This window comes from Alligator sinensis, unplaced genomic scaffold (genome assembly GCF_000455745.1).
Source record: "Alligator sinensis unplaced genomic scaffold, ASM45574v1 scaffold453_1, whole genome shotgun sequence".
Classification (NCBI taxonomy): Eukaryota; Metazoa; Chordata; order Crocodylia; family Alligatoridae; genus Alligator; species Alligator sinensis.
Window position 1 is genome coordinate 146,885 of NW_005842485.1, and position 11,119 is coordinate 158,003.

An 11,119-nucleotide genomic window follows, 5' to 3' on the forward strand; every position below is an offset into this window, starting at 1 on the left:
GGCACAGAGCAACGCACGCGATTCACAGTCTCTCCTGGGTTCTTCACGAGACAGGAGCCCCCTCCTTATCTCGGCCCTCGCTGGCTGCCGCCGACCATGGGGGGGTTGGTTCCCAAAGTCACCTGGCAACAGGCTCCCGACATCATAGGCATGAGAACCCCATGGTCCTCTCCAGCGCTTGTGAGCCAGCGGCAGGTCCCCAAAACGCCAGTCGACCCCTCGGCGTGAAGACGACCTGGCCTGGATCATTTGGTCTTGCTTTCAACCTGGGTTAGAATGTATTCAAGTAAAAGAATCTCTCGTGAGCTGAGGCCGGGTCTTCTTCTGATTTCACTTACATCGCTGCGATGGCCCTAGGCCTGATTGTCCTCTCCTCCCCACCCTGGGGTGAAATTCGCCCCCCAGCGGAGGGTCACGCTTCTGGGCTGGTGCAAGGGCGAATCATACCCATGAGCTGGCTGTTCCCTGGCACAAGAATCCGGCCCTATCCCCGTATGCAGGAGCTCCATGTGAGCCACGACTGGAACGCGCCTCTGTTAGGCATGGCGCATGTGAAGCCCCAGCATTTGCGTCCAAGGGGGAAGCCGTTACCGGGCCAGGAAGGGGTCTCCGTGCGCCTCTCAGCCTTGCCTCTGCCCCAAAGGGTCTCAGCATCCACAAGAAAGAGAACTCGGCGGTGGGATTCCCGCTGGACGCTGTGACACGCTTTTCTGGGTGGCCTCCAAGCTGAGATTCCCGCCAGCCTTACCGTGAGCGAGCTGTACACGGGGCTTGTTTTGTTTTTCTGTTGTTGTTTCTTTAAGCTGGTTCATGATTTTCTGGGTCATTTTTGCGTTTGCTTTATTTCTGACGAGCGGCTTCACTGTTGTCTTAAAAAAAATCCAATAAATACATTATCTTAAATGGAATTAAAAACCTCTCCTTTGCGAAAGGACACTATAAACTTCTCTTTCCATTCTTGCGATGTACAAGGATAGATTAAAAAAACGCAGATATAAATAGTAGGTTACTGAAAAAGGTGAACAGCAACATCTCTTGCTTGCTCTCTCTTTTTTTTTCTTGTTAGCTCCTCTCGAAGTGCAGCTTGTCGAAAGGGTTGCACTTGAGCTGATTTCTGTTTGTTCCCCCCTCTCACATGCACAAGGGGAAAGCACCACAAAGCAGCGCCGTCTTCTGGCGCCGCTGACGTTGAGGTATGATGGCCATGTGAGCTGTACTCCTTTCATATCCAGCGACTGTATGGTCCAGTTACCTTCGTATAGGCATAGGAGGACACAGTGATAGCAGAGTTTGTCGGGATGGCCACCGCCTGCCGAGTGGGGATGTAGTCTTTCTTCTCCTTGTGTTGGGGCTCCATGGCCGGGGAGCCCCCCCACTTACGCTTCTTCCCGAAGGGCTTGGCTTCCTGCTGCAGACCAAGGCGGGCTGCCTCCTCCTGCCTTGCCCGCGCCCGCTCCGCCAGTTGCTTCATCTTGGCTTCCCACAGGGCCAGGCCATGGTTGGGCTGGTTCAGGTTCTTGTGTTGGTAGAACACAAGGGAGATGCGTGTTGGGTGGCACCGGTTGGGCTTCTTTAGCGGTGTGGTTGCGTGCAGCTCCCGCCGTGCGCACTCAATCAGGATGGAGCCGTGGGCCGGTGCCACTGCCACACCCCCGATGTTCTCGTCCAGGAAGTTGTGTTCGCTGTCCGACCACTCCTCCTCCTCCTCCTCCTCCGCGCTCTTCTCCTGCAGCTCCTCCATACTATCGTCCAGACTGAAGGGGTCCCATGGCTTCTCCTGGGCACCCAGGCCAGTCACATGCGTGCCGCCCTCAGCCTTCAGGGCCTCCAGCGGCTTCTCCAGGCAGGAGCCCAGGGCCCCATGGGCTGGCGAGCCAAAGGGCTCCCACAGCTTCTCATGCAGCCCCACACTGGGTGTAGGTGTCCGCCGCTCCTCCCCTTTGGCCCCGGGCCATGCCTCATCTGGAAACCCGGCACCGCCTTTGAGGGCAGCACTGAAGCCTAGTTGCCCGAGGGCCCAGGGCTTCTCCGGCAGAGCCGCAGCCCCCAAGCCCAGACTGCTCTCGTTGGCTTTGCAAGGACTCCATGCTTTCCCCGCCGGGCCAGGACCGTGCTGAGTGGCAGGGCCGTCACTCGGGAACAAATTCCATGGCTTCTCAGGGATGGGCGCGGCGGGTGGCCTGGCCGCATTGGCGTGAGGGCCGAAGGGCGAGCTCAGCTTGTCGTGCGTGCCCACGCCAGGTAAGGAGGGGCCATCACCAGGTGAATACATGCTCCACAAGCCCTCCGAGTTACTAGTCCTGTCAGAAGGAGACCCGTTCCTATGGGCTGGGTAGGGGCTCCACTGCCGGTCCGGCACGCCGTTCTGTGATGACAGGGGGACCCCTGACAAGCTCAGCCCAGGGCTCTGCACAGACTCCAGATGGGAGAGGGAGTCCACAGGTTCTTGCTTGATCGCCCGGCTGCTGAAGCAGGTGGCACTGGGGGCAAACGGTGGGGCTTCCTCTGCCACTGGGTGGGTCCGGTGGGGCGCTGTCACCGCCTTCTGGGAGGTGTAGCGGTTGGCTCGCTCGTACGTCCGCTGGTGGTGGCTCTTGCTGCGCACAACGTGAGGCATGGGCTCGGGGAAGTCTGCACTCCGGTACGTGTGGCTCAGGTTCTCCGGCAGCACCTGGACATCGGGTTTCTTGTCGTAGCTGCCGCCCACCCAGGTGCTGGCCTGCTCGGCAGCACCGTAGCCAAGGAACTGCGAGGGGAACATGGGGCTGCTGGAGAAGCCGTAGTACCTGAAGGAGGGGAGTGTGAACTTGGAATGGAACCCGTTCATGGAAGGCAGATTTGGCTGTGCATAGTAGGAATGGTAGGAGTAAACACTGTTCATGCTGTACGGGTCTGAGGGCCGGCAGCTCCCCAGCACCGAGTAGCTCTCCACCACCGCGTTGCCGTTGTACTTGAAGGTGTTGTAATGTGGCTGTGGATCCACTTGCAGGGAAGGTTTGATCGGCTGCTGGGGGAGACTGCTCTTCAGCGCTAGACCTGTGGGCACAGGACAAAGAGCAAGGGGGTGAGTGGCTGGGGCCTGACAGGGTTCAACAGGGTTGACAAGGAGGTTAGATTCCAGATTGTATGGGATGGTTTGGAGAGGGCTGATCCTGCCTCAGGCAGGGGCTTGCACTAAATAACTTCTGGAGGTTCCTTCCAAACCCACTTCTCTAAGATTTCCATAATTATGGCAGCCAACCCTGGCATCCCACATCACCTACCTGTGAAGTACCTGAATTACCGCTTTGCATGGGGACAATCATGGTGAATTTGAGTTACTTGCCAGTCAGGACACGTGGGTAAAGGGCTGTCTTGCACTTGTTTTAACACAAGTCAACTGGATTAAACCCAATGCCTGGTGTTAGCCAGAGTCTCAGGGATCAATACAGCTGTGAATGAGCTGACAGACATGGGCTAAGGACATGACACAGCATCACAACAGCTGAGCAGATGTGTGGTGGGGCGGGCAAGGGGAGGACAGGTGGTCTTTACATCAGCCACCTCGATACACCCACAGATGATCACAGGATGAGCTGCTTCTGAGATAGCAGCTTGCACAGCCACCCCCCACCTTCCCAAACAGTGCTGGGCCTGCTCAATGCTACTGGAAGGGCAGCGGGTCTGAGGGTGACAGAAGAACCGCATGAAAGAGAAGGGGAGAAGGGAAGAAAAGGCTCAAGGGCCTGGCAGAATCTGCCTGCCACTGAGAATACTTCTGACACGTGCCACACGGGACCCAGGAGCCTGGCTGAGGAGCAAACATAGTTGATAGTTTCATAGTTGGTAGGGTCGGAAGAGACTTAAGCAGATCGTCAAGTCCGACCCCCTGCCATGACAGGAAAAAGTACTGCGGTCAAACGACCCCAGCAAGGTGTTCATCTAACCTCCTCTTAAAGACCCCCAGGGTAGGAGCCAGCACCACTTCGCTTGGAAGTTGGTTCCAGATCCTAGCCGTCCTGACAGTGAAGTAGCGCCTCCTGATGTCTAGTCTGAATCTACCCTCTGCCAGCTTGTGACCGTTATTTCTTGTCACTCCTGGTAGTGCTCGGGGGAACAGGGACTCCCCCAATGCCTGCTGGTCCCCCCTGGCCAGTTTGTAAATGGCCACTAGGTCCCCCCGTCAGCCTTCTCTTGTGGAGGCTGAACAGGTTCAGGTCCCTTAGCCTCTCCTCGTAGGGCCTACCCTGCTGCCCCTGATTATGCGAGTGGCCCTCCTCTGAACCCGCTCCATGTTGTCCACATCCCTCCTGAAGTGCGGTGCCCAGAACTGGACGCAGTACTCCAGCTGCGGCCTGACCAGTGTCGCATAGAGGGGGAGGACAATCCTCCTTGGACCTGCTCATGATGCATCTGTGGATGCATGACAAGGAACAGTTGGCCTTCCTGACCGCGTCCCCACACTGCCAGCCCATGTTCATTTTGGCATCAATAATGACTGCAAGATCCTTTTCTGCCTCTGAACTGACGAGAAGGGAGTTCCCCAGCCTGTAGGTCTGCTGCTGGTTCTTCCTCCCCAGGTGCAGCACCTTCCACTTGTGAGTGTTGAAACCCATCCTGTTCTCATCCGCCCACCCCTGTAACCTGTCTAGGTCCGATTGCAGCCTATTCCTCCCTACTAGCATGCCCACTTCTCCCCACATCTTAGCGTCATCAGCAAATTTGAACAGGGTGCTTTTTACCCCCTCGTCCAAGTCGCTGATGAAGATGTTGAACAGTATGGGCCCCGAGGACCGAGCCCTGGGGGACCCCACTGCCCACATCCCTCCAGGTCGAAAATGACCCATCCACCACCACCCTCTGGGTGCGGCCCTCCAGCCAGTTAGCGACCCATTTGACTGTGTAGGTGTCGACGCCACAGTCCCCTAGTTTTTTAATGAGAATGGGGTGAGAGACCGTCTCGAAGGCCTTCCTAAAGTCCAGAAAGACTACGTCCACTGCTACCCCTGCGTCTAAGGATTTTGTGACCTGGTCATAGAAGGCCACCAGGTTGGTCTGACAGGACCTGCCACTAATGAACCCATGTTGGTTGCCCCTAAGCATAACGTCCCCTGCTGGCCCCTCGTGGACATGCGCCAGGATAATTCTCTCAAAAAGCTTACCCAGGACCGAAGTAAGACTGACTGGCCTATAGTTTCCTGGGTCCTCCTTCCTCCCTTTTTTGAAAATGGGAACCACACTGGCCCTTTTCCAGTCATCTGGCACCACCCCAGAGCACCACGAGTGCTTGTAAAGCCGTGCCAGGGGTCCTGCAATGACTTCTGCTAATTCTCTCAGCACTCTGGGGTGGAGATCATCAGGACCAGGTGATTTAAATACGTCCAGTCCCTCCAGCAGTTCCCTGACTAGGTCCTCACCAACCCTAGGCCTGGGTGTGCCTCCCCTGGGACCTGAAGGGGTCCTGGCAGATGGGCTGATCCAGTCCCTGCTCAGGAAAATGGAGGCAAAGAAATTGTTAAATAGGTTAGCTTTGTCATCTGGTGTGACGACCAGATTTCCTAGCATGTCTTGCAGAGGCTCCACGTTACCCAGCACCTTCTTTTTGCCTCCTATGTCACATGCTGCCAAGGCACCGCGCTCTGAGAGACACCAATGCGACAGCTCACTGTCCATGCCCCTGACAGGCAGAGCCGGGGGAGCCGACTGACCCACATTATGACATTGTGGGTGGGGGGCGCACAGCCAGGCTCACAGCCAGCCCTGCCACCAGCTGCCTTACCTGTGTTCTGCTGGAGCACTGGGAGCTCAAGCACTTCCTGCTTGATCTTCTCAGGCGTGATCAGCTTCTCCTTCTGCAGCTTCTTCTTCTCTGCTGCCGCTTTCTTGGCTTCCAGTTGCCGTTGCCGGCAAGACTTGGCGGGCTCAGGCAGCTTGCGCACCTCGCGGGGGAAGGAAGTGAGAACCTGAATGGCGCCACTGCCCACCTTGGCGATCTGGTTCTCCTCACTGCCAAACTCATCTGTGGTGGACATCTTGTACAGCGGAAGCACGTGCAGCTGCTCATCCTCAGGGATCTTCCCAACGATGCGATTGTCTTCCTTTGTTAGGGTGCACACCTGCGGCCGGGGGAAGAGGTAGGGAGGGCGAGAGGCAAGAGTCATCCATCAGCTGGTAAGCCCTAGGAAGAGTGGGAACAAGGACACCCTACAAGCATCGCTGGCTGCACGCTCCGCGTGAAATCACTGGCACACAGGCACATGGGAAAAGCTAGGCAGGCCATCCAGACCCTCATTTCCCTCACCAGCTGCTTCCATCCAGGCAGCTCAAGGCCTCTAGATGGTCTAGATCCAGGCATGGCTCAACCCCACTGCTGGAACACAGCCAGCTCCAGGATGGAACAAGGCTACCCTTGACCACATGGCACCAATGTGGCCCCAGAGATGGGCTGCGAGGGCTCATGGAAGAGGAGGGAAGAGATGCACTGGTCCCACACCTGTCTCAAGTGTCTGGGCCTGCCCCTGCAGTAGTGGAATCGGCGCCTTGGCCCCACCCGGCTCACTGACTCTGAGTGAACAGGAGCCAGCAGCAAGTCAGAGGTGACTCCCAGGAAAGCCAGGACATAAGCATTGACATAATTGACATTGACATTGAGTCCCAGGAAAGCCAGGACATAAACATAAGCCTGACATAAGTCAGGACATAAGCACTGCTCAGACCTTAGGTCCATCTAGCCCAGTCTCCTGAAGCACACAGTGGCAGAGAGCAGAAGCTGAAAGGGAGAGTGAGCTGGGTCTGATCAGGGGTTTTCCCCTTGTTCTGCTCTCACTTGCAGCCTCCAGCACTTCAGGTCTAGGAATTTCTGATTCCTAGGCTGTGCCCCTCACTCCCATCCTCCATAGCTACCCATGCCCCTTTCCTCCAAGAATGTGTCTGGTCCCTTGTGAATCTGGCTAAACGGACAGCTTCCATGGAACTGCCTTGTGTTCGTTTTAAACTTATTACCTGCTAGTTTCATTTTGTGACCTCTAGTTCTCATACTGGGAGAGACAGTCCCTAGTGACTTTCTCTTCACCATTTAGGATTGAATAAACCCTCCCCATGCCCCCCCTTCAAGTGTCTCTCTTTTAAACTGAACGGGCCTGGCCTCTTTAGTCTCTCCTCATCTGGAAGCCCCTCCATGTCACTCATTATCCTTGCTGCCCTTCTCTAGTTCTTCTACCTCCTTTTGGAGGTGCGGGGACCAGGACTGGGCACAGCAGTCAAGGTGTGGACGCACCAGGGATTTATAAAAGGGCATCATGATACTTTCAGGGCTGCCTACGGCCTGTACTGCACCGTACCTCCTGGCCAGAGGAATTCTCTCCACCACTTCCCCACCTCCAGCTGGTTCAATCTTACAACAGATGCTCTGTCTCCTACCGGATACTGGACAGCACAGAGAGAGGCTGGGATGAGGAAACCCAGCAGGCCGCCTCTCAGCTACCTCAGCTGTCGCAGAACCCTGGAAAGACCATGGTCATTTCTTCCTCAGAAAGGGAACATCTGGAATAAGCATGGGCTTTCCTTATCCTCGCTTCTAGAAGATGGCTGCTAAATTTGCTCCTCTCCATGGGACAGAAGGGGTCTAACCCAGTAGCCAGTATCTCACAGGGACACAGAGCAGATGGTAAGGGGAAGAGTATTTAAGCAGGGCCTATCCAGACTAACACATCTTCCACTCCCTGCATCAGCAGAGCTCTGCTGGCTTTAATGCAGAGATGACCAAGCTTCTGGCCCCCTGCATGCTTGGCCAGCAGGCTAGATCCCCAGGGGGCAGGTGCATGGGGTTGGTCTCCAGGTGAGACCCCCTATGCCAACCCAACCCTGTGTGCCTGGATCTCACCACAAAATCAAGCACATATGGTTGATCTAGCCTGATCTAGCACACATGATTACATATCCAGGCCACGGGTCTGTACTTTTGAAGTCAGAGGGGCAGCAGTTAATCCTGCCGCTGCTCACCCAGTGCTGAATCTCCAGATGCATGGGAAGCCCTGCAGGCTGGATGACATGACTCCTTGGGCAGAATCTGGCCTGCAGGCTGGAGTCTGAACAGCCCTGCTTCATGATTAGTGGCCTCCATGAAAGAAACCTACGGGGGGAGGTTGAGAGATCTGGATCTCTTCAGCCTTCACAAGAAACGGCTGAGGGGAGACCATGCAGCCGCCTATAAGTATATCAAGGGAGGACAACAGGGAATTGGTGATGCACTATTTACCAGAGCGCCCCAGGGAGTAACTAGGAATAATGGCTGCAAACTAGTGGAGAGTAGATTTAAGTTAGACATTAGGAAGACATTTTTTACAGTAAGGGTGGCCAGAATCTGGAATGAGCTTCAGAGAGAGGTAGTACTATCACCTAACTTGGAGGTCTTCAAGAGGAGGCTTGATAGTCACCTGCCTGGGGTCGTCTGACCTCGGTCCTCTTTCCTGCCAGGGGCAGGGGGTCAGACACGATGATCCAACTCTGCAATCTATGAATCTATGAATGGATCTTGGCCAATTTTCACCACTGGCAGATCTGGCCCATGGCCTCTTTAAAGGCAAGTCAAAGCCACAGTCGGTGCCTCAGTCTGCCTTATGATCCAACTTGGCCTCCTGCCTGTCAGTTGCCTGCCCAGCCTAGGTCAGTACAGATTACGGATGTCACATAGGTGCTGGTGACAGAGGTTTGAGGGGTCTCCGTCCACTTCCTACTGGATGGGGGTCTCAGCCACACACACACACCCTACTGCAGCTTACACATGCTCTCTGAACAGCAACCAGCCCTAAAACCTACTCAGCTCCTTTCTACAAGTCTCTGAGTGCTTTGCAGGAGACTGGCGTCCCTACCCAACATAGGGAAATTGAGGCAGGGAGAGAAGCCCATAGTCAGACAGGTACGGATTGTGGGGGGGGTTTCCTTCCTCCATAGGAGAGGCCATGGCCCTTTAGCTGTGCATCTATTAACAACCTTTAACAAAAGCAGAACATTGGCTGCTGTGGGCCCCCTGCTTTCCCTGTGCTGTCAGGGTTGACAGTCATTGTACTAAGAGGTGATATTATGGATGTGTCTGGGATGGGCTGGACAGGACTGATCTTGCCTCAGAAAGCGGCTTGGATAAGATGACCTCTGGAGGACCCTTCCAGCCCCACTTCTCTGCGATTTCTGTGAAGGTCCCAAATGATACCAAGAGCAGAACTGGAAACCGAACACCGGATCCCGGTCTGGGGTGGGGGGTGTTCGGTATTTTATGCTGCCTCCCTGCAGCCTTCAGTAAGAGCCCCATTAGACATTACTGCATGGCAGACACAGAAGGGGCTTCCATTGGAGCCATTCATGCTATATACTTTTGATGAAGCTGCCCCTTACCTGCAGGGCAGAGGTAGTCTTAAGAGAGACCAGTGTTGCCCCCTTTCTTCCCCATTCCCTTCTACAGGACAAGACCAAAGTTGTCCCTTACCACGGTGCATCCGTTGTAGAGGTTATGCTGATCTTTGTGAGCGTGAGCACAGAAGTCCATGCATGCCGTTACCCCAGAGAAGGGCCGTCCTTCTTTCAGGCCAAGCCGACAGTCTATTGCTATATCCTCGTTGGTGACCTGAAGGGATGGACACAGCTGCCATGACACGGGTGCTTACAGGGCCCTGTCTGTAACCAGCGTACCAGTTACTCAGCAAGCCTCCTACCCAAAAGGGCTAGGACAGCACTTCAGACACCCCAGATACCTGATAGGGCTCCCGGAGGGTTACCTGCCCCATCTAGCAGACCCCAAAATGCACTCAGAGGCCTACATGGGCTCCTATTCACCCCTGCTCAAGTATCTGCAGCCATATAAACGCCACCTCGTTTGCCTATCACTCCATCACCTGAGCCTCAAAACCAAGTCACAAGAAGCTGGGAGGAGGAGGACCTGATAACTGCTTTCCAGGCTCTTAGACGGGGTGGGACAGGGCATCACTTAGGCCTCTAAGAAGAATATCAGGCTCTTTGTGGGCCCAGCCTTGAACGTAGCCACTGCTCTTCTAGAGTCTCCTAGCAGCTGTTAACTTATGCATGCTCTCAAGCCAGAAAGGTGTAAAAGAGCACAAATACAAAGAAGAATCAGAACTTAAGCCTGGGTCTGTTTTGCTACATGGTCTCCTGAGTCAGCGCCTCCCAGGCCCATAGCCATCTGGGAAGACACGGACCAAACAGAGGCTGGATTTCTCTAGGATTACAAAGAGACAAGGTCAAAACGCACCCAGAGAACAGTGACTGTGCTGCTGCAGTATCCTGGCAGTCAAATCCTGGCCTGGTTTCCATCTGGCTCTGAGTATCCTGCGCTCTGGCTGTGGTTACAAAGACCAGCCTCGGTCACAACTGGCTCTTGACTCTAGGCACTCAGCCCCTGGCAGGACTGGACTCTTGTTCCACACTTCCGCTGGCTTCCCCAGTTTCGAAGGCTTAGGACTGATTAGGCTGTGGTATCTGGTAGAGGTTGTGGGAGGGGGGGAAGCCTACAGGGCCAAGGGTGGGGGACACTTGCCTGCCTCCTGGCCATGCTGGGGAAGAAAGGGGAGTTCCAGGTGGGAGTCAGCTCAAGAATGAGCCCAGCCCCATAGCCACGTCAGACACCCAAGCATAGCAAGAAAAGGGTGGTACAGATGGAGCCTGCACTCCCCATGAAATGCCCCCAGGCCACCTCCTCTTGGGGCTGACACCCAGCTTGCCAGCATGCTAGAGAATCATTTGGGGGCACAAAACTGCCTGAGGGCTACATTAGCCTGACTGACTGCCTCCAATGAGGCATGGAAGATGGGCCCTCAGCCCTATGCCCCCCACCCCCAATTCCTGCTCTCAGCAGGGCTTCAAACAACATTATCCCCAAGTTCATTATCACTTCTCCCTGCTTCAAACCATCTTCTGGGGGCCTCGTGTCTCTTGCCAAAACAATATTAGTGCTGCCAGCTAGGACTGGGACTGAATCTCTTGCTGCAAACATATAAGAAGTCAGAGCCTGCTGAGCGAGCAGGGCTGACAGCAGAGCAGAGGAGAAAAGCGGTTCTCTTGGGTACCTGATTCTGGTAGGCCTGTGGCGCCAGCCTCCGGTAAAGCGGGGCAACTTCCGTGGCCAGGTCCT

At 55.2% G+C, this 11,119-nt stretch overlaps 1 protein-coding gene across 1 annotated transcript in view; it reads right to left on the minus strand.

Moving 5' to 3' along the window:
* Nucleotides 1-1,190: 1,190 nt before the first annotated feature.
* Nucleotides 1,191-11,119, minus strand: part of TET3 (tet methylcytosine dioxygenase 3) — a 114,551-nt gene continuing 104,622 nt past the window's right edge. Inside the window, exons 9-12 of the mRNA XM_014523415.2 lie at nt 11,055-11,117; nt 9,461-9,598; nt 5,759-6,095; nt 1,191-3,036 (exon numbers count right to left, since the gene is read on the minus strand). Of these exons, the coding sequence (XP_014378901.2) occupies nt 1,223-3,036; nt 5,759-6,095; nt 9,461-9,598; nt 11,055-11,117 (2,352 nt within the window). The 3' untranslated portion in view covers nt 1,191-1,222. The remainder of the gene's footprint in view (nt 3,037-5,758; nt 6,096-9,460; nt 9,599-11,054; nt 11,118-11,119) is intronic.